The sequence below is a fragment of the Alexandromys fortis genome, unplaced genomic scaffold (genome assembly GCF_014885135.2).
Source record: "Alexandromys fortis isolate MF-2015 unplaced genomic scaffold, M_Fortis_MF-2015_v1.1 scaffold_177, whole genome shotgun sequence".
Classification (NCBI taxonomy): Eukaryota; Metazoa; Chordata; class Mammalia; order Rodentia; family Cricetidae; genus Alexandromys; species Alexandromys fortis.
The window spans coordinates 3,058,993-3,086,021 of record NW_026068056.1 but is presented as its reverse complement, the minus strand read 5'-3'; the positions used below and the strand labels follow the sequence as shown (position 1 = coordinate 3,086,021).

The 27,029-nt window shown below is 49.4% G+C and overlaps 1 protein-coding gene across 16 annotated transcripts; it reads left to right on the top strand.

Annotated features, from left to right (window-relative positions):
- Positions 1-5,086: 5,086 nt before the first annotated feature.
- Positions 5,087-26,274, top strand: Krba1 (KRAB-A domain containing 1). Of its 16 annotated transcripts, none has more exons than XM_050119889.1 (19): positions 5,276-5,428; positions 12,211-12,337; positions 12,729-12,848; positions 13,244-13,393; positions 14,034-14,189; positions 15,311-15,445; positions 15,856-16,029; positions 16,674-16,823; positions 17,558-17,758; positions 18,172-18,345; positions 18,724-18,900; positions 18,979-19,035; positions 20,649-20,801; positions 21,263-21,391; positions 21,750-21,944; positions 22,035-22,175; positions 22,719-22,838; positions 23,113-23,223; positions 24,248-26,274. In XM_050119889.1, exons 1-19 carry the CDS (start codon positions 5,417-5,419, stop codon positions 25,054-25,056), a joined length of 3,291 nt encoding a protein of 1,096 aa, XP_049975846.1. In that variant the 5' UTR covers positions 5,276-5,416; the 3' UTR covers positions 25,057-26,274. The 16 variants fall into 16 exon arrangements, with proteins under 16 accessions (XP_049975844.1, XP_049975856.1, XP_049975846.1 ...); XM_050119892.1 differs by having other exon boundaries at positions 5,293-5,428; positions 12,198-12,337; XM_050119896.1 differs by lacking the exon at positions 5,276-5,428 and adding an exon at positions 5,524-10,954 and having other exon boundaries at positions 12,198-12,337; positions 24,252-24,588.
- The last annotated feature ends 755 nt before the right edge of the window (positions 26,275-27,029 follow it).

Sequence of the window (27,029 nt, the reverse complement as noted above, 5' to 3'; positions counted from 1 at the left end):
GAGACAGAAATCTTTAATAAATAAATTAATTAATTATAAAAAAGAAAAATTAGTTAAAAAATAAAATAAAGTGTGCATGTCTCTCTCTCTTTTTCTCTCTCATTCTGTGTGTGTGTATGTGTCTGTGTGTGTATGTGTTTATCTATGGAGGGGCACATGTGCTGGGCAAGAATGTATATGTTAAGGCTATAGGACAACTCAGATATTGTTTCTCAGGTATCATTCACTTTTTGTTGTTGTTTTTAACAGGATTTCTTACTGGCCTGGAACTCACCATGTAGGCTAGGCTGGCTAGTCAGTGAGACTCAGGAATCAGCCTGCCTCTAACTCCCCAGTACATGCCACCATGCCTGTCTTTGTCATGTGAGTTCTGGGGATCACACTATCCTTGCACAGCCTCAGGGACTTGACCTATCTGGAGGGTCCGGTGAATGAAGAAAAGACAATTAAAACTCATAGCTTAAAGCAAATCAAACTTATCTTCTTATAGGCCCGGAGGACTGATATTCAAAATTTGTGTCAATGGACCAAAATCAAGAGTGTGAACAGGTTGAAGCTCCTTCTTGAGGCTCCAAGGAAAAGAAGTATCTTTTTTTCTGGAGGACTTGGGTTGCTTTGGCACAGAGCACACCTGTTCCACCCACAAGCAAAGCTCCAAGCAAAAGGTTCTTACATCTCTTAGTTACTTTTCTTTCCTTCCTTCTTTTCTTTCTTTTTGTTTTGTTTTTGTTGTTGTTGTTTTTCGAGACAGGGTTTCTCTGTATAACAGTTGTTGTTCCTTTTGGAAACTACAGCTCCCAGACTCCTCCTGGATTACGGATACCTGCCGGATACAGCGCGTGCACAGGTGCGGGTCATTTCTCCCAGATAACCTTGCGCTTCCCATTAAAAGGCGAGCTTCCACGAGGTCTCGCTCTCTCTCTTGCCCTTTACCCTTGTGTATCTTGCACACCTGTCCCTTATCGTGTCCCCCCCCCCCATTAAAGTGCACCCACGTGGGAGCCGCGTGTCTGTGTCTCCTCCTTTCGCGCATCTTGTCTGTCCTGTGTTCGTCTACACACACACACCCGCTTTAAAAGAATAATAACAGTCCTGGCTGTCCTGGAGCTCACTCTGTAGAGCAAGCAGGCCTTGAACTCACAGAAATCTGCCTGCCTGGAGTGCTGGGATTAAAGGCACATGCCACCACCACCAGGCTTAGTTACTTTTCTATTGCTGCAATTAAATAGCATGGCCGAGGTAACCTATAACAGAAAGCATTTAATTTGGCTACTCTAACCTTGTAAAGGGTTAAAGTCCATGACGGCAAAGTGAAGAGAACTCACCATTGATTCACAGCTTTGAAGCAGACAGATGTAACAAACCTGTTTCAGCCAGTTCCTAAATAATGACACGGAGACTTATTAATTATGAAACCTCAGCCTACAGCTTAGGCTTGTTCCTAGCCAGCTCTTATAGTTTAAATTAAGCCATTTATGTTAAACTACGTTCTATCATTTGGCATTACCTTTATGTTTTGTGCCTCCCGTTTCTTCTCCACATCTCCTGGAGTCTCCCTGTGCCTAGATTTCTCCTTTTCTTTTTTCTCCCTGGAAATCCCATCTATACCTCCTGCCTAGCTATTGGCTATTCAGCTTTTTATTACACCAATCACAGCAATGCACCTTCACACCAGTGTACAAATAGAGAGACACACTAGGGATGGGAGTCCTTTGAAACCTCAAGACCCATGCTGTGGGCACATATTTCGAGATTACACAAAAGCCATTGCCCGGTTTGAGCTGATTACATAGCTCAGACAAGCTGTCTGTGCCCTTAACAAAAGCCAGGATGTCTTGCTCCTAGCTTCTTTTGTTAAAGTGTGGATTACCTGAGAAGAGGTGTTGACTGAAACTGGTCAGGATGTTTGGGGCTTCTTTCCTTATGCAATTTGGAGGCTGTCTTATAGAGATGCTAATTCAGGGCCTACCTGACTGCTAGATGCTGAGGTGACCAGAGCCCAAGCACCTGGTTGCCTAGGCAACAGCCTTTATGTGTTCCCGCTCATTTGGTGTGGGTATATAAGATGTTTGGACAATAAAGGAGGATTCTGGCCTTTTCCATGATGACGGTGTAAGCTGTGTCTGATTATTCCTCGCGACTCCGTTCCAGCCAAGTTAGGAAGTCTGTGTGGGACCCATATGGGCTCAGACACCATGCTCAGTGACAGATCTCCTCCAACAAAGTCACAGCTTTTAATACTTCCTAAACAGGTCCACCAACTGGGGATCAAGTATTCAAATATATGAGCCCATGAGGGTCATTCTCACTCAAACCAACACACCTAGCAAGCACAGTATAAGGGTGGTCCTTGGACTTCCCACAGGTCAGGGAACCCTGATTGCTCTTTGGGTTGATGAGGGAGGGGGACTTAATCGGGGGAGGGGGAGGGAAATGGGAGGCGGTGGCGGGGAGGAGGCAGAAATCTTTAATAAATAAATAAATTAAGAAAAAATACAAACATCTAAACATGAAAAAAAAGAAAAAAATAGATCATAGACAAAATATATTGTTGGAAATAGCGTTACTTCCGAAAATTAAAATTAACAATTCTCTTGAAAAATACTACAATTCTAAATACCAAATACACAAAGTGAAAAACAGACAAATGCATATTCTTGAGATTTTATCACAGCTCAATAACCTAAAATAATTCAAAAGACAAATAAATGATACTATATAAAAGGCATAAGAAACACAATCAATATGATTGGTAATCTCTAACTAGCTCATTACAACCGATATTAGAATATGAACAGTCTTCTGAAGGAAATATTAATCATTTCAATGTTTCTTGCTTTACTGACACAAAATGTCTCAGAAAATTCTAGCAGGTGTGTGTAATCCCTGACCCATAATAGCTATGGGTACAACTCAACACAAAATAATAAACTTACTTAAAACCTTATGAAATTTCTCTTGCTATTTTTTGTAACTCGACTGGGTGCTAAACTTTATCACAACGTCCAAAGTTTGGATACACCCATCACAGTCAACATCACAGTCTCTGAATATAAGGTGAAATCAAATAACTTGCAGCTTCTGTAAAAACCTCATCATGGGAAATTCAAATGTCTTTTTAGGTTAACTCATGGATGAAAAAGAAAACCATAATGTAAATCAGAAACTATTTTAAGTCCCAGGCATTTTTCATATGAAGAAATGGACAGTACAGCTCACTACTAGCAGAAGCTAGCTGTTTCATTTGAGCAAAACAGCTGACTTTGTCTATCCAATGCGTTGAATGGCCAGGTAACCAAATGCCAAATATGCAGAAAGCTAAGCCCCTGAATATCAATTTCCTGAACAACCAACCTAAATTACTGAGATTTTTCAAAAGCGTACCATTTCTGCTCCACCCTTTGTCCATATACAGAGCTCATGTGTAATTGTTGAGATCAAACTAGAGCCACTCACATTAAACTGACAGAATCGCTTATGTCAACCGCTGACAGAATGCAGTCAGGAAGCCATGGCGATAAAAAAAGCCACAGGGCTTTCCTCAAACATATTTGCTAATAACAAAAATGGTCATAAAAGATTGCCAAGGCCACCTAACACAAAGGCCACAGCAACCTTGTAGAAAAAAAGTACTTCTACAAAGGACGCCGATTTAGTGAGTGCCTATTCGGAGTGGAACTAATAACATTTTATTGATCCTTTTTGATCCTTATAGCCAAGGACTCAATTCAAAATAATTCTGCAACCTTGGTCATTTTAGTTTTAAAGAAAAAAAACTAAACAATACCAAACCTTTGCCTTCTCTTGCCTCTCTGAACATAATCATATTTAGTCATGGTAGCACACCCCAGACTACAACCCCTGCCACCTGCAGTAAAATTTTTAACTCAGAGATACAAGGGCTAGAGTAGGGGCAAGAACCATCAAAGGGATAATGGTGTTTTTTTTTTTCCATAAATTTAACAACTGGCCATTCAGCGAGTTTGATGTTGCTAAGCTGTTCTTGGTGACAGATGGCCCAGAATCTACAAATGCTGCACCAAGCCCAGCCAGGAGGAGGACTTTACATGCTGGACATTGTGCCTTTCTTTTCTTTTTTTTTAAGGTTTTAATTTGAGAGGATTTTAAGCCTTAGGGATCGTGGGTCCCTGGCTTCTGGCCTAGGACTTACCCTGAGATGCTACTAGAGATGAGACTGCACTTTGCCTTTCCCGGGTTCCAGCACTGTCCTGCAGTATGAAGAAGGAAATTCTCTCCGCTGTGCTGAGCAGCAATGGCTAATGGTCTCTGCTCACTTGTTCCCTCCAGGGCCACAGGCAGTGTTCTGGCGTATCAGGATACAAAGCCAGGGGAGCTCATGTAGGCCAGTGTCGCTAAAGAAGAACTACACTGGGGTGACTAGGAGAGAAATCCGCTTTCCTAGGAAAATCGCAGAATTGGGGCTATGCTGCAGGCGTTACGGCGGGGGCCAGGGAGGGGGTGGTAGGCACAAGCACTGGGCAGGGTGGCTTCTGCTGGGGTTCCAAGCACCTGTTTCAAAGAGCAGGCGAAGCTTCACAACCTTCTCCTCTTTGAGTTTTTCCCACATAAGGGGCAGGAGCTCCTCCAGGAAGGAAAAGGAGACTCCAGGGCTCATCCTAGGGCCTGCGCGTGCACCTCAGACAGGAGCGCAAACGAACCCAGGGATGGTGGGGCTTACACTTAGTCCATACATCACACATATACTTAGGCCTACTCTTTGTCAGAGACTACTGGGGCTGCCATCATCCGCGGGCGAGACCAGCAAACAGTCACAAAAAATAAAATGACAAAGGTCAGTGTGGCTATGAGTCACTGTGCCCTGGCCCCTCAGGCACTCGGGGTCGGGTTTGCGTGACTGCGGCCTATGGGAGAAACAGGTCCCTTCTTATCCACGCATTCCCCACCTGGCACCTGCACAGGACACGCTCAGAAGGCACGAGTGGGTGGGTGGTTGTTTGGGTGAACGGGTCTTTGCACCTGAGCATGCGCAGCCGCAAGCCTGCCTGAACGAAGCCGACTCCAAGCGGATCCCAGAACCTGAAGAGCTGGAGGTGCGAGGGGCGGAGCAGTAAAGAGCGCCCCCGCCACACCTCCCGGAGCCACGTCCCAGCCACGGAGCCCTCTGGGAAGTGTAGTCTGCGCCTGCGTCGTTTTCGCGGTGAGGCTGGGGGGCTGCGGGCGGAAGCGGGACCACCCCCTCCAGGGATGCGAGCTGCTGGGCCGACCCAGGCGAGCCACCACTGCGGCTCCCCGCGCGGCCCGGCCCCCGGCCCCGCCTCCTGTCGTGCGGAGCTGGACCGCTGTCCTCGAGGGTCTCGAGGGTCTCGGTGCAGCCTCCTACCGGAGCCGCGCCGGAAGCTGGGTGGGCCAGGGAGTTGCGAAGCTGAGTTCCGCCATGGCGCTCCAGGTAAGACGAGCCGTTGCGGACCGATGGACGCCTCGGCCGAGCTTCTCGGTGCAGCGCGCGGCCCGGGGGTGGGGGTGGGGGGTGGGCAAAAGGGGCCCTTTACCGCCGACTTTGAGCTCCGGTGAACCCAGCCAGGCCAGCTAGATGCCCAGGATTCCCAGGCCAGAAGTGTAGAGCTCTCCTCTTCCCCCAAGAGCTTTTTTTCTACCTGGGGAGCTCATTCCTTGAGGTTCTCAGTCTAAGATATCAATGAGAGTGTGCACGATCGAGGCCTCGGCGGGATTTGAGGCGATAACTAAATCTGACATTTACTTTTGTTAAGATATAGAATCCCGGGGAGTGGGGCCAAGAAAGTGGGAAGAAAGAAAATAAATCCAAGTTATGCTGGTAAAATGTGTCAATCCTAGCGCTGGAAGAAGAGTCCTATCTGTTGTGGCCTAGGTACAGTTTGGGCAGGGTCGTAGGCTGTGAAAATGCCAGGGCAGTTGCTGCACTGCCTTGTAGGTAGACAGAATCAGATGTGCAGTTTTGTTGCCTAGGAGCTTTGCCAGACTTGGGCAGCTGTGTTGGGGTCGTGGCTAACACAGCGTGTGGCTAGATATCACTAGTACCCCACTAGTATCTTGGGGAGAAACAGTAAGTAAGGTAAATGGGATGTTGCCTGGCCCAGAAGTGTCCTTTGTAGCTTTGTCTGACAGGCAACTCAAGAACACTCTTACTCAGAAATGCTCACTGACCCCGTGGTAGAGACTGCTTATTTGGGTTTCCCGTTCTGTATCCAGAGGGAGTTGAACCTCTCAGATCTGATGCTCAAGGAAGGATGTCTCCTCATACTGTGTAGCTGCATGGAGGAGATGGTCAAGTCTGGTACCTGGGAATGCAAGAAGGACACAGTCTGATGGAGACGGACAGGGAAGGCCTGCAGTCTGTATGTTCAGTGTTGACTACAAGTTCCGACCTGGTAGCCTGAGGCATGCTGGGGCAATGGGGTCGACAAAGACCATGAGGTAGACAGACCGATACTGTTGAGTGCTGAAACCGCAGTTTCTTAGAGACCGACACAGCAAAGCCTTAAGAAGGAGGTCAGTCATCTACAGTGGCCCTAAGTTAGCTCCAGAAGCTTTTCTTCTGAGGGCTGGAGGCAGGAACCCATGTGACAGACCAGTGGTAACTATCCTCCTGCATCAGTCTCCCCACCCCCTCCTCCTCCTGTTCCTTCTCCCTCTCACACTAGTCACTCTTCACTTTTTATTTTTATTATCTATTTATTTATTTATTTATTTATTTTGGAGACAAGGACTCACGTGGCTGAATATGACCTTGAACTTCTGATCCTCCTACAACCACCTGGAATTATAGGCCTGTGTCACTGTTATCTGGCTGGTGTAGCACTGGGGATTAATCCCAGAACACGCTAGCCAACAGTTTACCTTCTGACCAACATCCCCAGCTCCACCTCTTCTGTTTGGGAAACCCCTGAAGGGAACATCCGGAGTCACAGCGAGTTCTCGTTCACATTCTATAAAAAAACATTGTCGGTGAAGATTTCCTAGGCGAGGATGGAGAGAGGTCTGGAAAATATTGCACACAGAGGCCTAAAAGAGGCAGATATATTTAGCCTTGAGATAAAGAGCCTCACATGCCCACCCCCAAGCCAAGTGTTTAGAAGAGCCTGAGGTGACAAACCATGGTCTGGAGATGAACGTTAGACAGATAGACCTGGCTACAGCGACATAAGTCTCACACTTTGTGTGCCCCAGTGTTTATTCTTATTCATTCTGTATGTACAATATCCCTGTGAACTAGGACAAGAGCCACTATTACAGATGAGTTTGCCAAGGCTCAGATGGGTCACTGTTTGACGTCTCATAGCTAATATGCTGGCATTCAGTGCACCTTAGGTTGTGGTTCTCAAGAGGACCAACTTAACACTAAGCAGCAAAAGACAAATGAATTAGAATGCTGGAGTTTAACAATATCCTCCAAATATCCTCCAAATTTTGCCTATTAGAAACTCAATTTCCAGCTTTGTGGGGAAGTCATTGGACTTATTATTAATGAGTTATTGAGGGAGTCGCCTTGTTTAAAAGGCCTTTCTGACTTGCTTGCTTTGTTTCACTGTGTGATGCCCCCCCCCCATCAAACTGTTATAGACTATATGATGTGGCAAGGGGGGGCTCAGCCAACATGGCCCCATCACCTTGGACTTACTGGCATCTGCAACTATAAGAAATCACTTTGTTTTCTCTATAAGTCTCCCTACTCAGGTATCTGTTACGGAAGTAGAAACAGACACAGACAGAGAGGGAGCCAGTAAAAACTGGAGCTGACGGGCTGGAGAGATGGCTCAGTGGTTAAGAGCATTGCCTGCTCTTCCAAGGGTCCTGAGTTCAATTCCCAGCAACCACATGGTGGCTCACAACCATCTGTAAAGAGGTCTGGCACCCTCTTCTGGCCTTCAAGCTTACACACAGACAGAATATTGTATACATAATAAATAAATAAATATTTAAAAAAAAAAAAAAACTGGAGCTGACAAACTGAGAATGCACGAAGCCTGAAGATACAGCTATGGAATGTCTGGGCCGCGGTCTTGTTTGTATTTCTATGATAAAACACCTAACATGGACCACTTACAACGAACAGAGATTTTGACTGCATGTGGTGGCTCTCGACTTTAATCCTAACACTCGAGAGGCAGAGCCAACCCAATCTCTAAGTTTAAAGCCATCCTGGCCTACATAACATGTTCCAGGACAGACAGCACTGCAATAGTGAGACCCTCTCTCAAAAAGCAAACAACTACAAAATAGATCTTTCTTTCTTTTTTTCTTTCACTGTTTGGGTTGCTGAGAAATCCAAAATCAAAGGACCAGTATCTGGCAAGGAACTGACATCTGGCAAGGATTGTGTTGGCAAACACCCAGCAGAAACACCTAAGAGAGGCTAGGATTATTTTGGTTCGTGCTTTCAGAGGATTCAGTCATGGTCATTTGACCCCTGTAGTTGGGCAGAACATCATAGCAGCAAGCCTATGTTCTCTAAGTTTTGATGATTGGGAGATAGTGGGTGTGCCAGGAAGGAACCAGGAGGACTACACCCCAAAGGACCCACCTCCAGTGACGTACTAGGTCCACTTTCTGTAGTGTCTTTAACCTTCTAAAATAGTTGAGCAGGCAGGGAACAAGCTTTTAAAACATGAGCTGTGGGGGTGGGGACCTTCACGGTCCGCCAATAGCACTGTCATTCCACAGTGGAAGGCAGAAGGGCAGAAGAGCATAGGTAAACAGAGGAAGAAGAGGGCTGAACCCGTCCTTCATCAGAAAATGGCTCCCCCAGATAATGGCCTAATCATTCATTCCTGTGCCTAGAGTGGACCCTGCATGGGAAGCCAAGTGCTAATGGAGGGAGAGCTGTCTCGTAAGCGTAGAGGTGCCGGACAAGCTTGACAGCTGGCAGCATGGAGCTCTAGCAGCCTGAACCACACTGCTGTTTAGGAAGAGTTCTGCAATGTAGGCCAGAGGACACACGTCCTGTGGTTAAGGTCAAGGACCCACAAGCTAGTCCTTGCCTTTTGCTGGACTCCATCTACAAACTTATGCTATTCTGTGGGAGCACCTTGCTTCTGACAGGGTCTGGAACAGTTGACCAGGTTCCAGTTCTTAGGTTGCAGGCCCCATTGGGCCATGCCTCTCTGTTGCCATGGCTTGGTCGCCCTTTCAGATGACTGATCACTCCTGTTCCCTTAGCTATCACAGTGAGAAAGTTGGATTATAAACAGGGGCTTCTATTCTTTTGCCTCTGTGACTCCTTTTTGATGGTGAAACCTCCCTGATGTCCCATAGTCTTCTATTTAGTGCTGCTGGATGGTAGATGTTCATATGTCATAATTTGTATGACTTTTAAAGGACATGCTTTTTCATCACAGCAGCATCTGAACATGTTTAAACAATAATTAAAGTGTGTAAGCAAAAATGCGTATTTGGTCTGTAGGGAACATGTATGTATATGCCCCTTTGGACTCTGAACCTATTGTCAAGGCCTGGGGCCTGCAGCTCACACATGAGGACTCACCAGCTTCTTCCCCCTCTACCAACCGGCCGCCATGGCTCCCAGGCATTGGCTGATAGGTACCAGAAGGAAGAGGTAGAAGAGAGCAGCACAGAAAGGACCAGAGGACAGAGCTGTGGCAGAGTTGCCAAAGGCGAGACTAGAAGTGATAGGTTGAATGCATGGGTGTGGGGAGGTGTTATAAGGTGGCCAAGTGTAATGGGGTCCTGTGCTAGCTAGCATGCCCAAGAGCATTTGAGAGCTAGAGATGCCCGTAAGGATTTGGGCTCAGCAGGTAGTTAGACTCACAGCTATGTCCATGACAACAGGAAAACATCTGACAAATTCAACAGATGCGAGGTTAGGAGAAACTCGAGGGCAGCTTCCCAGAGGCCTCCAGTGCAGTCTCCAAGAAGCACTTAGCTCCCCCAGCATAATGGTGAATGACCCATGTGGAATGCCAACTGGGAAAATCTTGCCAGAGACTCTACACCCAGGATTGTTGCTGAGAACAGGTCACGCAGGCATCTTCTCCTGGCATCTGCCTTCGCAGACACCTAGAAAGAAGACGTGTGTTCAGCACAAGCTGTATCATACAGATTAGCTAGTGTGTTAACCAGTAGACATCCTTTGAGATGCACATTCCCAGGTGCCTGCCTAGGTCTAGGCATTTTGAAGGGCAGCAGTGGCAGGCCTGCTGTGTTGGCTCCTCAGTACAGAACCTAAGATTGTCCACATTTTATGTGCTAGGAGGCCAATAAGAAATGCAAAATGGCTCCCTGCTCTAGGTTTGTGGAGTATCTGAGGTGTCTGAGGGATAGTGGCCACAGTGGGCCAGAGGTCTAACAGACTCCAATCTGGCCCAAGAGTTAAGCTTGGGGAAGGAGGCTGCTGACCAGCAGACCACAGAGATGGTTGGGAATGCACAGTGAGCTAAGAGGCAAAGGACGCTCACTGCCTCTGATCCCTTCTGGCCTTCTGGCTGTCAGCAGTCACTGGGAATGTGGTCTCTAGCCAGATGTGTTGTTGGAGCCTAACTACTTCAAAATGTCAGGGCATTAGGTATATGATCCTAGTGTGTGCACAGTGGTAGCTGTCAGCTGTCAGGAATGGAAAGCAGAGAGATGGCAGGCAGTAGGTGGCAAGGCTGCCAGTTAGTAAGAGAGACAGTTTTTAAAGTCACTGACTTAAATGCATGAACTAGACAGTCGACTCTCCTCTGCTTTATCAGAAGTGTTCCTGTTTTCAAAGGTCCTGCCTGCAGATCACGCTTGTTTCTAACCTCGATGGATTCTTCCCATAATTTACATTCTGTTTGTGTCGCTTGTGTGGTTCTTTTCTCCCATAATTTCAGTTCATGGCTATCAGGTGTTGGTCATTGTCTCAGTTTTCATGCTGTTTTAAAGTCTACAGAATTACGACTTTTACAGAAAGGAAGAGATTGCTTTCGTCTTACAAAGTCACAGGGTACAGGAGGTGAGCATAGCAGATAAAGGTGTGGAGTGTGGCTGTGAAGAACTATTTGAAGCTCCCGGGTTTCAGGTTTCTTCTGAGTCCCTGAGGACTGTATACTAGAGGCTTTCAGTGCTAAGTGGCCATTGTGGGAGGCACGGGGTAGAGAGCATGGTGAGTTGGGGCCTCTAGGTGGGGCCCCTAGAAGGGCTCTGTGACCCTCACCTCCCTCTGCATGCTTCTGCTACATGCACCTGCTGGCAGCTGTCACAGCTTTTCCCTGTGGAACTCACCACAGCTGGACCAGGGTCTCTGGAGAGTCGAAGCCTTGCAGGGCAGGTGGGACTGGAAAAGTGAAGGTGGGTTCTGCCCAGCAGCTCAGAACCTGGGCCAGATTGGAGTCTGTTAGACCTACGAGTGCCTGACTCACCTGCTGCCTGGCTGGCAGGTGAAAAGGGGTCTATCTTCTTTAGACCTTCAGGGCTTCATGAGTTTTTTTTTGTTGCTGCCCGCAGCTGTTGGGGGCGTTTGATTTCTGACATGAATTATGTCGTCTCTGCTGAGGAGCAGGAAGTCATTTTTCTTTGCTATATGAGTTAGTTAACCCTAGTCTGGAAATCTGAGATGAGAAATGCTCCAAAAGGCAAAACTTGTGAGCGCTGAGATGCCCTGTGTAGAGAAGTCCACACAAGAGCTCCTGTGATCGCTTGCAGTCCAAATGCCGTCAAAAAACACTGTAAAAGTTACCTTCGGCTAGGTGTATAAAGAACAAAATATAGATGAATCTCTATTTAGACTTGAGTGCCATCTCTAAAATAATTTATTATGTACATGAGAACATTCAAAATTAAATATTCAAAACACGTCCGACCCCAAGAATTTGGGATAAAGAGTACTAGACGTTGGTAACAAGCTGGTCTTGTAGTAACCATTGTCCTCCTCTCAGTGCCACTGTGCTGGAGTTCCAGGCTCCCAGATAGTCCTGATAACTGGCACAGCAAATAGGACTTGCTGTGCACTAAGGAATGTAATTTCATTCCTAGTTACACCTGTGGTGACCTTGTTTCTAAAATGTGGCCGGTGGCGCATCTTCCTGGGTGCCCAGCTAGCTGCAGCATTGTCCCAGTAACTGTTAGACCCAGGCCAGGTCCCACCCATGTCTGCACTGCCTGCTCCCAGTGTCTACCAGGAGACCCATGTGGCTCACTGAGCTAAGGGACAGTTTGGGTGGGCCTTGTTGGCATGGATGCAGCCAACCCCCCCGGAGACTGTGCCCACAGGTGCCCATCAGCTTCAAGGACTTGGCCGTGCGGTTCTCTGAAGAAGAGTGGCGGCTCCTGCAAGAGGGGCAGCGGGAATTCTACAGAGACGTGATGCGGGAAAACTACGAGACGTTGGTGTCTGTGGGTGAGGGCCCGAGGCCTCCAGAGTGTGGGTTGCAGGGACAGAAGAGGGTTGCAGTGAAGGAGGCCAGGGTCCCTGCCCAGGGGTCTTGAGTCTCTGTGAGACCCGAGGCTCCTCCAGGCCTTGGCCTTCTCATCTGTGAATTGAGTAGTTTTAAGGGTGTTCAGAGCTTGAGGATGTCCAGAGCCTCACTTTTCTTTGTTCCTTTGTTCGTTTCTATGAGCCAGAGTGGGGGTCTGGGTACAGAGCTTTAGGGGTATATGGCCTTTGAATTTGGTGACCACACAAACATATGGAAAGCTATGCATAGATAAGCAGACATCTGGGCCATCACATGACTGTGGGAGGGTAAAAGCCACTCAGTTCCCAGAGTAACTGCTCATTATTTCCCCAGGGACCTCTGAGCTGCTTCCTCTCTCTGCCTTCCTGTCACCCTCGGGGCCTGGAGGAGCCACAACAGAAGAGAGCCACCACGATAAGGGACAAGAACCCCCAGTGGAGCATGGGTCCCAGGGTAGGTCCTCCCCATAGACTTTGAGCACCTCCTTCTTCTCATTGCATGTAGTCTAGTCCATGGAAAAATGTTCAGAATAAAACCTGAGGTCACGTGGGGGAGAACCTCTGACTTTGACCCACTTACCACTACCCAGAGCCAGCCTGCGGCTTAGACAGTAGAGGTGGCCCTGGGGCCAGAGTAAGGGAAGAAAGGTAGCAGGCCAGATGGAGCCACAGGGCCCTTCAGTATTGCTCTTAATGGAAAGGAGGCAAGAGGAGCTACTGGGTAATGTGCAGAACCTCGTGAGCTCAGCCCTCCCTTCTCTGAGCCATTTGCTCCCTGGGGCTACTCCAGCTGTTGTAGGGCTCCCTGGGGAGCTAGGTGGCTGAGCACAGGGCTCACACTTTCCACAGGAGGGCAGCCCCAGCAGAGCCTGCACCTCACCGCCCTAGTGCAGCTGGTAAAGGAGATACCGGAGTTCCTGTTTGGAGAGGTGAAGGGTGCTGAGGACTACTCCGAGAGTGGGAGCACCAGTCTGGAAGGGGATCAAGCGACGCCTGAGGGTAAGTCAGGCAAGCTGCAAGAGTGACCTCCCTGCAGTCCACAGTGCAATGCATAGCTGCCTTCCAGCTCTTGACCTCCTCTGTGTGCTCATCCTCTGAGCTTTTGGGACCTAGTGGATATGGGAACAGCTCTTGCCATCTCTGTGTCTTTGTCCAGTCACCTGGTGATCCCTCCCTGCCGCCTTACACTTTGCATGGCGGTGAGCAGTGTGTTGGTCCCTATGGGGAACAGGAGAGAAGCAGAGCTTTGTCCAGATAGCTAGTGGGTCCTAGATCCTAGTGCCAGCCTTTCTCTTTCTGCTTCAGCAACTGTCTGTTTTTTCCCTCTCCACTCGGTCAGCTCAGGACCCACCTCACCCTAGACCATGGCCCTCTACCTGCTGCAGCCCTCTTCAGTTAACGTTGGGTGGCACGGGAAGGGAGCAGAGGTGTAGGTGTAGGGCGGCACCGGCTTCATACTCACCGCTCTGTGCTCTTCAGGCCATGGCCAAGACAGAAATCTTCGCGTTTCAGAGCTCGGCAGTGGCAGTGAATAGGTCCCTGGCTCCTGGTTGTTGTTGGTAGAGCATGACAGGGAACGCTCTGACTGTGGGAATGTTAAGACAGCTTACCAGTTGGCATTTTCTCCGTCTCCCAACAGCAGCTGGGGCCGTGCACACTTACCCTCCCCGCAGCCTGCTCAGTTCTCTTCCGGAGAGCCCTGCAAGCCACCCCAGCCTGGCCGCCACACCCACAGGCAGCTCATCTTCCAGCGACCCTCCTGGAGACTGGGCACAAGAAAGTCCCCTACCTACCAGTGAGTCTGACCCAGTGCGCACAGGGACACCCAGCATTGCAAACCCCGAATCAGGCCTTGGACCCTGCACCCTCTTCACTTTCTCTGGCTCAGCTTCCTCTGTAGGTCTCTGAATCATGAGAAAACACGCCTGGCCTCTGCTGCAGACCCGGTAATCTGATGCTCAGTTCCAGATGGCCCATCCCTTTGTTGATTGCGAGGACTGTAGACACGCACAGAACTCTGGGCAGTTCCTCATGTGCACCCCGTAGGTCACTTACCTGTGTGCACCTGCTTTGATTCTCAGACTGCCTCAGCACAGCTAGCAGCAGAGCAGTAATGCTGCTCACTAAAGTTTCCCTGGGGTCTCAGTTTGTCTTCTAAAACACTTCGAAATTGTACTTGTCTGAATGTTTTGGATTTTTATTTTTGTTTGCAAGCTTAGCCTTTAATGGCTGAGCCATCTCTCTAGCCCTGTTTTGGTATTTTAATTTAGAATATTTAAATGAATAAAGATTAAAATGGACACTCCCCTAAATTATATCCCAATCAACCTGTGGTTCCATGTGCCATCTGTCTCACAAGCCCCACAGAGGAAGCCTGAGGGCAGCCGGAGGGTGGTGACGCATGTTTTTAATCCCATCATTCAGAAGGCAGAGGCAGGCCGATCTCGGTGAGTTTGAAGCCAGCTTGGTCTACAAAGCAAGTCCTAGGACAGTCAGGGCTACACAGAGAAAAAGCGTCTCTAAGGAAAAATAAAACATCAACAACAAAAACAGCACACACACACACACACACATACACACACCCCAGAAGAAGAAGCATGAGTACAAGCCTGACCTGTGTTGTGACTGTTGGCTTCATCGGCTGGGCCAGATAGAGACTGGGGTCAGGGAATGGGTCTGGAAACATTCAGCATAAATGAGTCTGGGTATTTACAGCTAAACCAGAAGGAAACAGGAAATAGCCTCCAACCCTCCTGGAACAAATCCTCCAGAGATAGCACTGGCACGAGGCTAATTTTTAGGATCTGGGGGGCTCTCAGGTTGGAAAGTTTGAGTGATCTGTCCTCTTGGGGAGCAGATCTGGGGTGATTCCAGAATCCAAGTCCCCCATAACACTGCTTTCTTTGTATTTTGCAGTAGGAACTGCTGATAACCCACTGACTATAGAGAAGGAAGGCTTAGGAGCTTCAGGAGAGCCTTCCGTTCATCCCACTCAAAGCCTGGACCAGAGCAAGAGCCATGGAAGACAGGATAGAGACAGCACAGGAACAGGTGAAAGACTGGCTTTCCTGGGGTCTCGCAGTCTAAAGCTGAGCAGAGTCAGAGAAGGCCATGTCTTGCTCATTTGAACTTCAAGACAACCCTATGGGACTGTGATTCTCAACCTTCCTAGTGCTGCGATACTTTAATACAGTTCCTCATGTTATGGTGACCCCCAGCCATAAAGTTATTTCATTGCTACTTCATAGCTAGAATTTTACTACTATTATGAATCATAATATAAATATCCAATATGTGACCGTGAAGGGGTCACAACCCATAGGTTGAGAGCCACTGCTGTAAGATAAGCTTTGTGTGTGTGTATGGGTGGTTCTTAGCTGCCCAGTGATGGCAGAAATAACTGAGGGTCTCATGTTGCCTCTCAGGACTACACTGACCTTAGCTGCCTTGTATGTGCATAGGAACCGCTCCTGAGAACAGTCCCTTGCAAGGCCTCATCAACTGTCTGAAGGAAATCCTTGTGCCCGGGCCCCAGCACCGTGGGACAGCCCCAGACTTGCCACCTTCTCTCCCTGGCCTGAGTGTGTTGAAGCAGACCAGAGCTGAGGTGGAGTCAGGAAGCCTGCCCTGCCCGGGTGAGTCCCTGGGCACCTGGCCTGCACAGACCAAAGTCTCCACAGTCCCTGGGGAGCTCAGATTGCCGTTCTTAGCTATTGCTGTGCTCCATGCTGTCTCCATGAGATGACCACTCCTGTGTCCCTAGGGTCAGTGGCTTTCAAGGATGGCAGCAGCAGACTTTGTCCTGTTCTCTTCACTGTTCTCTACTCCTGATATGGGACTCTGAGGAGGACTTTGGTGCTCGAATGTCACTTTCTCTTGACATGAATGGGGTGTCAGTGGACACTGAGGTCTGCCTGAGGTTTTCCTTCAAAAGACTGCTGAAGCTTTGACCTTTGATCTTGCATCTCTAGAGGGCAGCTGTTCCATTCTCCGGGTTGGGGTGAACTTAACTACAGAATTCCTCTCTTGTATGAACATTTCATGTGCATGTCGAGACCTACTAGACTTTGAAGCTAAGTTATACTCAGAAACTGCCAGCCTATATCCCTCAGTTTGCACCCTGAGTGCTAGCTGTGGCTAGGTGCTACCCACACATAGGATTTACAGGTCCTGGTTTTTAGCCCTGTGCTGCTTAGACTACAATCCAGGACAGTCCTTGTCTGTCTGTCAGGAGACTGAGGACCTTGAGCTTAAGTGAAACGTGTGTCCTTTCCCTTAGTGAAGACGGAGCCAGTATCTGGGGATTGTCCCCTTCAAGGACTGCTGAACTGTCTGAAGGAAATCCCAGAAGCCCCAGACAGGCGTCCCAGCCCCTCGGGAGCAGGGGACGTGCGACTGCAGGAGGACCCAGGGAAAAGGAATTCTGGAGGTAAAGGTCATTGGCTAGATTAGTGGTCAGGGAGCTAGATGTCTGTCTTTGGCTTCTCTGCTCTGAGCACAGCTGTGTGTGACCCTTCCCAACCAAATCCATGCCTTAAGTCAGCATGCAGGTTAGGCAGTCCCATGCTGAACCCCATCACGCTGTGCAAGAGCAAAGCGTATAGGAGTGTCTCATAATTTTCCAAACTGGCTCCTGTTATAGGAAGAAAAGGGTTACAGGAAATGTTTCGAAGGACTGTTGGGGAGGGACAGGGAATGAAATAGGCAGGAGTTGTAGCACAGTAGACCGTGATTGTGGCTGGGGGTTCCTGCCATCCTGTGTTCAGGCTAGGGTCTATGGCTGGAGGATACGATTCTCAGCACGTATGTTTGGAGCAGGATTATTTGTCAGTTTATCAATAAACTTGTGTTCCTGAGAACTTGGCCTTGAGAGGGTGGGGTTGAGCCAAACCTGCTGCACGAGGAGCAAGATCTGATTTGTTGCTGACCAGGGAATGGCTCACTGTAACATCCCTTAGAAAGCTCCTGAGCATCCTAGAGGTAGTAGGGGTGTTACTTGGAACTGTGCTTGGGCTTGAGAGGTGATCATACCCAGAGCCAGTGACTGCTGTGTAGGCAGAGGAGCCTTGGAAGTCTCTCCTAGCCCTATGAAGTGGAGCTCCCAAAACTTAGGTTGAGTCTAAGCCTGAAACCTGGGTTTCCCAGCAGCCATCTTTCCCACAGGGATGAGATGCCCCCAGACTCCTCCTCTCCGTCGGAGTCATGGAGCTGGAAATATGCTTGCCATGGTGAAAGTAGAAGATAGCTGGGTTCAGAGTCCCCCAGCGCCAGCATCCTGCCAGCTTAGCAGGCAAGGCCACAGTCCCTATTTCACTGGAGATACCAGAGAGGTCCGTGTACCCCGCTGGGGCCCCATGACTCTCGGTAAGTTCTGGGTTCCAAAGCCCGCAGAGAAGAACCTGCTTCTCTTTTGGTCAATGAGCCTTTCCCCTGTCTCTCCTCCCAAGCTGTTCTTAGTCCATGTTCTCAATCCAGGCCCGTGCTCAGCCACCCTCTGGTTTCAGGACCTTTTTACAGTGAGGTCCTGACTGTGGAAGCTGACCACAACACGCAGGTGGCTAGTCCACCCTTCTCAGAACTGGGGACAGCGTCATTCCTTCTGTAGAAGCAGAAAACACATTCAAGGTTCCTCATTGGAGGATCTCCTCCTTAGCAGATCCCTGGAGCCTACTGTAGAAGTTAGTCTATGGGCCAGCCAGATAGCCAAGGGCCAAGCTGGGGTCTGACTAGCAGGCCAGAGCCCAGCAAGAGATGACAAGGTGACCTCTCTTGTCCAGCCAGCAGGGCCTCAAGCTCACCACTAGAAGCTCTAGAGGCTTGTCTAAAGGGCATTCCTCCAGGTGGGTCATCACCTCTTCAGCCGCTAGCCACCTCATGGTCCAGAAGTCCCCAGCCAGGAGATTCTGGATCTCAGAGGCTTGAACTACAGCCACAAGGATCCCACAGTGAAGGTACTTGGGCCCAGGGTAACAATTATTTCTGTGCACACAGTGAGGGGAGATACTGAGGGCACCATCCGGTCATCTTATCTGGGCCTCCTTGAATATGTGTCTTTCTTTCCTGACCCCTGCTTCATGCCTGACCCAAATAGCTATCCAGGTTTGGTGAGAGCCACATTCTACCCACCCACTTCCCTATTCTGAGGACTTCTTATTCCCAAGACTATATTGTGGGGGGACGGGAGTGGTAGGTAGACTTTGGTCAGTGCCATGGGAAACCCTGGAAGGGGAAGTGGTTCCCTGGACTGGGTCTTCTGGTGCCATATACTCTAAGGCTGAAGGACTTCTACATCATGCTCTTCCTTGACCCAGTTATACTTCATTCTGCAGAAGCTACGCGAGAGCCACTTCTTCCTCTGAGCTTGCAGGGCTGCATGAGAGAGGGACCTGGGATTCAACCCTCTGGTTCCCAGGGTACCCCTACCAGCTTCTCCTCAGCCAGCAGCAGTGATGGGGATCTGGATTTCAGGAGCCCCAGGAACAATCTGGGGCAACGACTTGGGAAAGGTGAGCTGGTCCAGCCTGAGGTCGGAATCCTCGGGGAAGGAATACATTGGTCCTTGCCCACTATTATCTCTGCCATAGTGCCAGAAGAACTGTGTATACCAAAGCAGAAACAGAGCCAGGACTTGTCTTGGCAGGGTGAGAAGGGCTTGTTGTAGTAGCTTGGCCCAGAAGGGATAGGACAATGGCTGGCAGTGTGCCCAGAATCTCCCTTATAATAAACACTTCCCTATCACAGACAAAAAGAAGTATCTATAATACTAAATGACCTTTGACTTAGGGAAGGTAGAGTAAGGATCTCAGAAGACTCAGTCACCTGTGCCTTCCTGGGCCCTGCCAAAGGAAGTCACTCTTGGAGACTGTGGGGTCTTCTGGTGCTCTCTCAGCATTCCCCTGTGCTTTCCTCTTGCAACAATCATGTCTGTCTTGTCCTGTGAGTGGATACTCAGTGCATCTGCCCAGCTGTGCCCTGGCCACATCCATTGCTAAAGGCCTGGAAATGTAAATTGACATCTGCCTCGGTCGCATGGCACCAGCAGCCCAGAGTGACTCGTTCTAGTTTACCCTGAGGAGTTATACAGTCTGCCTGCTGTTCTTCAGCCATCATGGACAGCTGTTAACAGCTGCATTTTCTCAAAGTCCCCAATCCCACGCCTACCAAGCTCCTAATTTATACGACTCTAAGTCTCCGGCAGAATCAGTGTAAGGCTTGGCTCGGAGTGCTACTCAGTGTTAAAGCAGCAGAGATGAATACAGGCCCAGACGACAGAAGGCACAGACAAAACCAGACGCTGGGCAAGTCACACATTTACGTGTACTCTATTATTGCCCCCATCAGAGATGCTGGTAGTCTTGCCAAACACTGCCTAATCATGGGCAGGATGCCTTACTTTGCTCTTGCCTGGCACATAGAAGAGATAAGTGACATCTTGCTAGAAGTAGGAGTTACTATTGTAGTATACAGGAGACGGCTTTCATTGCAGAGCCTGCTTTCTCTTTTCCTGAACCCACTGAGGAACCTCCCCCAGTATAGAACTCAAATGTCCTTCAACTTCAGTGCCCCCCCCCCCATGTGTACCGTGGCTTACAAATGATCAAAGGATAACTTGCAAGAGTCAGTTCTAAATTTTCCAACACCATATGTGTTCCGGAGATCAAACTCCGGTGTGCTTGGCAAACACTTGGCCTATACTTCCATGTTATGCTATGCTACACCAGCCCCACATGATAGCCTCTTGTTTACAACCTCTGCCTGGTTCCAGAGCAGACAGCAGGTGCCGCATGGCCTCATGGCAGTACTGTCTACTTACCTTATCCCTCTAGACTTTCACATCATCTAGTTCCCATTGTCTGCACAAGACTCTGTCAGTAGGAGTACCCTGAGAGGCAAGAAGGCCTGCATCATTGCCCTCCTTGGAGGGGTGAAAGAAGCCTTGTGCACATTGGATTGTTAGGGTATCCTTCACTCTAAGCAGGCAGCCCACCCCACAACATGGTGACAACCGCTGTGCTAAACTAGACCCGTTTGACTAGACGCTCTCATTCTACTCCCCAAGGCAGACTTCTGTAGCAGGGCTACCCCAAACCAGGGATGGCAAGTATGTGGGGCTGTGTCTCCTTCTGGGGCCCTGAGCTCCCAGGACATGTCCTATATTCTGAGCCTCCTTCCTCTAATCAGGGCAAAAGAGGCAGGCTTCAGGGATTCACAGAGCCCTGGCTACTCATCTAAGATTGTTCATGTTTGGCTACAGGATATCCACCAGGAAACTCTCCACTCCAAGGCCTGGAGAACTGTCTGAGAGAGATCCCAGTTCCCAGGCCACAGGCTGCCTGGCCTTGTTCCTTGACTGTAGACAGGGGGTTGAAGAGACCAGAGCCCAGGAACTGGACTGCAGACAGAGAAGGTAGCGTGGTATTTGTGGGAACCTGGGGAAAGCAATCCCTCCTGGACTGTGACTTTGGCAGTGGCATAGCAGCCCTCAGGCCAGATCTCAGCTGAGCTGAGAGGATGTTCTGGAAAGAGTCACTTCCCCACTCAGGCAGACTCAGTTAAGTGAGTGATGGAGTCCAGGATGGGAAGGCCCAGCACCACTGTCTGCTGCTCCAGTGAGCTGCTCCGATTTGCTGACTGTGTCATCCCTTTGTGCCTTGTTGTCTGGGCACTGAGTTATACACCTCCTGGGATTCCATGTCGTTTGGGTTGGGAGTAAAGAGATCCCAGGGGTTTGGGCTGGTGTAGTGACCAAGCATGGTCATTTCCACACCTGAAACTTGTGTGCTAAAAGCCTGGCAGTGGTAGAAATCTGTCCATTCTGTGGCAGTATGAGGTCCCATAGGACTGTCAGAACTGTTCTCATTAAAACAGGACCGAGGGGCGAGGCCTGTGAACCACCCCACCTCGGACAGGGTCGAGGAGAAGTACCCAGCAGGAGTCTCCGTCTAGGCAGTCCACAGATGACTGTCAGACCAGGAACGTGGCAATGGCCAAAAGATGGTGAGCTACCTTCAGAGTTCACACCATAGTTTCCTTCCAGTTAGCTTTTGCCAAGACAATATAGTCTTCCCATCTCTCTATTGCTCTGTTCCTTCCCTTGCATGGAATATAGAAGTAGACAGAAACAGAGTGGACTGAGAAAGAATAGGATGTTTGGTTTACTTGTGGGGTGTCTGCAGTGGAGGTGCTGCTGGGATTAAGGGGTACCCCTGTACACATGGGACCAGAAAGTAAGTTGTTCAGGCCCCTCCCCCAGAGCCCATATGGACTGAGCAGAAAAGGATGAATCCTGAGTATCTGATCATCAAAACTATGCTGTCGGGTACTGGGCAGTGAACTCTTTTTGTCCTTTGTTTAGAGACAGCCACCATGCCCTCCCCCCTGCACTGCCTGGAGAGCTCTCTGAGGGGGATCTTGCCCGTGAGACCCTTGCGTTTCACCTGCGTGACTGGCCCTGCCCCCAGTCCCAGCCCCTGCTCCAGCTCCAGCATCAGCAGCTCCGATGGAGAAGACCTAAGGCCAGAGCCTGCATTCTGGCAGCCACCCCTCCAGAGTGAGTCTGCTGCCGTGGGGGTGGGGGTGGCAGTGAGCTGCTCCTTGAGGTGCCTGTCAGTACTCTGATGCTAGCTTACTTATGACACAGAGAGAGACCCCCTTCCCTCCAGTAAGGGTCCTGGCCCTCTGTGCCCTGTCTCTGGAGCGTCTCCAAGAGTCAACAACAGTAGTTGTCTTGCTGAAGACCCTGAGAGAACAGAGCCCAGGGACTGTAGCAGCCTCGGTACAGGTAAGCCTGGAGTCCTCCTGGATGATAGAGACCAGTCCCCATTGGTCCGTAGATCCAGACTTTATTCTCCGAGTCTCATTGTTATTCTGTTGACTCTCATTAAAACATCCCCCTAATTTGTTGAACTTTAGATCCTGTGAGGGAGGCTGATCCAAGGGCTGTGTTCTGTAAGGAGATCTTGGTAAACCACTGAATGATAGATACATAATATCTACATATATGCTCATTAATACATGCATACATGCATATATATGTGTGTGTGTGTATATATACAGATATATATATATATATGTACACACACCATATAGTTAGTATTCAATAACATTTTTTAAACTTGGCAAACAATAGAAATATCAGAAGTGATCTTTTTCAGTGGTGTATACTTTTCTAGCATGCGTGAGGCCCTGGGTGTTATCCCCAGCATCTCATACACAGTGAGAATAGAACTTCTTGGGATTAGCTCAGAAGTCTAGAGATGACACCTGGTATTACAAGCCACTTTACTCTCCGCCTGAGCTGTGACCCAGACTTTGTTCCTAACAGGAAGGGCAGAAGGGACAGGAGTCAAGTCCCAGTCACCCAGAAGAGAAGGGACTGCAGAGTACACATGCCAGCCTGGCCCTGTCAGCAGTGCTGAAGTTAAAGAAGAAGGAAAAAGAGGAGGTAGGGACCTTGGAATTGTCACATTTCCTTACAGGTCACTGAGGATTTGCAGGGCACGGCAGCGTGTGCTCCACATGCCACAGCAGGCCAGCACACCAGTGTTAGGATCCCCAACACATTGCACCTGAGTTAATTACTGCTTAAAAGTTACACATTTGCCATTGGGATGACGGTGGGAATGGGTACATGTGGCTCATCAGAATATCCCCATGTTGGAGTGGCACTAGCAAAACAATATTGTCCTTGTCCCAAGTGCTCTGTGCTCTTTCTGCAGAGGCAACTACGTACCCATGGCCTGCCCCTCAGCCAGAGGAAAGGCCTGAGCCCAAGGGTCCTGAAGATCCCAAGGACCTGGAGCCTGGACATGGGCAACCCAGCAGCACAGGTGAGCTGGTGACTTCTGCAGCATTTGCTGTGCTTTAGTGGCCTCTGAGAAAATCAGAACCCAGGCCCCAGCCTAAGGAGGTAAACGTGGTCCAAGTTCATCATCTGGGTAGGGAAGTCTTCCACTGGGTAGGGAAGTCTTCCACTGAAGCCACTCAGGTACATGGTTCGCTTCCGGGTTTTCGTAAAAGTGCCAGGCTCACCTTTTAGAGACATTGAGAAGCATCTGGAGACAAAGTTTGGGTTTGAGGGAACTGAACGTCAGCACTGTTGAGTGACCTGGCTGGAAACCTTCACATGGTTTTGTTCAGGGACCCACAATGACAACAGGCAGGATGATGCACCCATACCCTGAGCCGTCCTTGGTTTGCAGGACTCAGATGCCCGTGCCACATGTCCCTTGCTGCCTTGTGTACCTGTGCTGGATGCTGGGCACCTTCTTTTCCTGTAAGCTTTGGCCCCTCTGAGAATGCGAGGTTTTGTTACAAGCCCTGTCTGCCCTCCCGCAGATGAAGCATCAGACCACAGTGTTTTGTGATGTTGAATTGTTAGTTTTTGTTTCAGTCAAGGTTTCAAAGATTTTGTGTGAGACAAGTAACCCAGGCCACCTGAAACTCGTGATCCCCTGCCTCAATTTCAGATCCTTGCTTTAATTCAAGAACTTAGTGAGACAGGGTGTGGGTCCTTCCCCGTCTGCAGCCCTAACGGTACTGAAAAGACAAAGGCAGAGCCTTGGCTGGGGTTTAACAAACAGCAGACCCCTCTTCCATTCTGAGCTAAATGGCTGAAGAATGGCAGGGGCCTTGACCAGCACCCCAGTTGCCTAGGGTGAGACCTACTCCAGGGGATGTGAAACTGAAGAATTAACTAGGCTTTTTTCTGGGTTGGGGTAGCCCTAAGATCAAAATTTTCTGGAAGCCAGGCTTTATGGGGGCAGGACACTGGGTACACTAAATACATCTCTGAGGCCATAGAGAAGGCCCTTACAACCTAAGCACTCTTACCCATTGCTTCTTTGGTTTTAGCCAGGACCCAAGGAAAGCTGCTTTCTGGGGACCCTCTGGAGCCACCTAGCAAGTCTCCCCTTCCCACAACTGACTTGTCAACGTGGCCACCCACTTCTTCACAGCCACCATGCCCCTGTGGCAGATCCCTGCAGCAGGAGCTACACAGCCTTGGTACTGCCCTTACGAACAAGCTGGACCAGCTTGCAGCAGCGTTGGCAGGCCTGACTCAGGAAGTGGCCACCATGAGGACCCGGATGGACCGGCTGGGAAGGCGCCCACAGAGCCTTGGACCAAAAGGCCAGGCTTCTTGGCGGTTGGTCCTCTCCCGGAGACCTCGCTGGGCCAGCAGGCTGGACCACAGGCACCTTCCCTACTGGAGGCAGAAGGGCCCCACCAAGCCCAGACCAAAGATCCTGCGGGCCCAGACAGAAGGCTGCAAGGCTGGTGACCGCCCAGGACTCTCTAGAGGGAAGGGCAATTTGGTGCCTCAACTGCCTCCAGATGGTTCCTTGGTAGAATCTTCCAGGCCCACCTGTAGCTCATCCCAGCAGATCGCAGTACCTGGAGGCCACACTGTGCTGACTGCACATCCCCTTCTGGAACACACTGGTTGCCACCAGAATCCTCTCTCCCCTTCAGTGCCTCCTGTCTTGGTCCCCCTTGTGGCCTCACCTACAACCAGTACAGACACAGAACCTCAGGTGGCTAGAGTGGCAGCCATCAGCATTCCAAACCAGCACAAGGAACCTAACAGCCTGCTAGGGGGAGCCCTCAGCAAAGACCTCTGGGGAGGTGACCACAGGGATCCAAGGTGGGGGGCCCATTAACTGTGCCATTCCTCTGCTCAGGCTTGTGAGGGTGCCTGGTGGGACCCTCTGGGGTACAGCCGTTGCAGGCTGCCTGTTTCCCAGGGGTTGTGTCTTCCTTACCGCTCAGCCAGCCCTCTCAGTGCTGCTGAAAGTCTGACCCTTTGCCTCTGCTGTGCCAGGCTCCCATGGTGTCTGCATAGAGCCACTACAGAGGCATTTCTCAGCCATACCTCTGGCTTTCTTGGCTCAGGTTCAGTCAGCCAGTTGTTCTTCCTCCGTTATCAGAGCCATCTAGGTTCCCAGTGAGTGTCATGCATATAGCATATGCACAGAGCCAGCTGCTCCTGATCTCAAGGACACTGAAAGGCCAGCCTTTATCTGTCTGGAGTGAATACTTCACAGATCTCATTTATGGAGAGGCTGGCCTGTGGTCTTAGCTGAATTGATCCACATGGATTCTAAAACTAAATATATTAGCTGCTAAGGAAAGGCCATTGGCTTCTATGGAAGGGTGCTCAGAGGGGACAACACTTAGGCATGGTCGCCTGGATTGTCACCAGTACAGTGAGAGTTAGGCATGTTCCCTTCTTCCATACCTACACCTCAAGAGAACTGAGCACGTGCCGTGAGGCTGGTGCAGCATGCCACAGGGCTCCTGGGGAAGAGCATGCACATCTCTCGGTCTCCTAGGGCTGTGCACAAGTGTTACAGGCTTAGTCTGGGCAGCTGAAACCAGGGGTCCCAAATCAAGGTCTTGTCAGGGTTGGTTCTCCAGAGGGCATCTGGCTCTGCTGGGGGCTGTCTTCATGTTCACATGGCATCTTCTCCAAATGCCCTTTCTGCCACAACACAGATGTTTCGGGTGGCACTCATTCTCACTTGAATTTATTCTCCAAAGACTCTAAGGAGCATCACCTTCTCAAGTGCCAGCAGTATGGTCAGCCTTTTGACATTATGACATGGTGTTATCATCTAGAAAGTTCACATTCAAGAACCAGACAGTTGAGATTAAAAAAAATGTTTTAAATATGTTTACAAGTTTGTGTTAGATTGCATATGTAGTATTTATTCCTTAGCTACAAGCAGGTTAGGAGGGTTGCGGCCGTTAGGTGGGCATCTTTCTCCTTTGGCGGCTACATGGTATCTCTTTGACTCCGCATACTCTCTGTATGTTCTTCCAGTCTGGCTATATTCTGCCTTGCCATAGGCAGTTAATAAAATAATGGTAATAAGACATATTCATAGCATACAGAGGGGAATCGCACATCAGCATAAAGCACATATAAGCAGACTGACAAGGATAGGAAGCCTGAGTTTTATACTGCTGAGAAGGTTGTTCATACAGCATCTAATTTCATAAGAAGCCAAGAACATCATGGGTTACCCAAAGAGTAGAAATAACCGAATAATCCAGAGGCATGGAGGTACGAGGCTACCTCAACCTTGAAGCTAAAACTTGGTGACAATCCAAAAGAAGGACATCAGTGTGAGCCTCGAAGTTCATGGAAGCTGAAATCGCACCAGAATACCAACAACCATTAGGACAGAAAGTCGTGATCACATTGGGTATGTCTGTGAGATCCAAAACCAACTTTACCATCTGGAAATCACCAGTGGTAACCCCCCCACCATCCTTAACTAAAGGAGAAAGCACACAATCAGCTTCAGAAAGGGTGACCATTTAAAGCTGGCATGCTAGTGCACACCTTGAGACCCAGCACTTGGAAGCCAGCCTGCTCTACGAAGTGATTTCCAGGCCAGCCAGGGTTACACAGTGAGGCTCTGTCTCAAAAACTAGGAGGGAAGGTAGGAAAACACATATAGAAATTGTTGTATTTATTCATTTGTGCCACTGAGACATACTGTCCCTAAAGGTAAATGTCACCTCAGTTGTGACCTTCCTGGCCACTCTGCTAAAACTGCAATGTGGCCCACAGTCCTCCTTACCCCTTCCCGGCTGCACTTTGCTGACAAGGTGCTATTGTAGCTAC

What these genes read in the sequence shown, in the direction of transcription:
- Krba1 (XM_050119882.1), top strand. Translation starts at nt 10,836, where the DNA reads ATGGCTATCAGGTGTTGGTCATTGTCTCAGTTTTCATGCTGTTTTAAA. An exon ending in AGAAAGTCCCCTACCTACCA is followed by an intron (nt 14,190 to 15,310) that starts GTGAGTCTGACC and finishes TGTATTTTGCAG; the next exon opens with TAGGAACTGCTGATAACCCA. An exon ending in CTGGGGCCCCATGACTCTCG is followed by an intron (nt 17,759 to 18,171) that starts GTAAGTTCTGGG and finishes TCTCTTGTCCAG; the next exon opens with CCAGCAGGGCCTCAAGCTCA.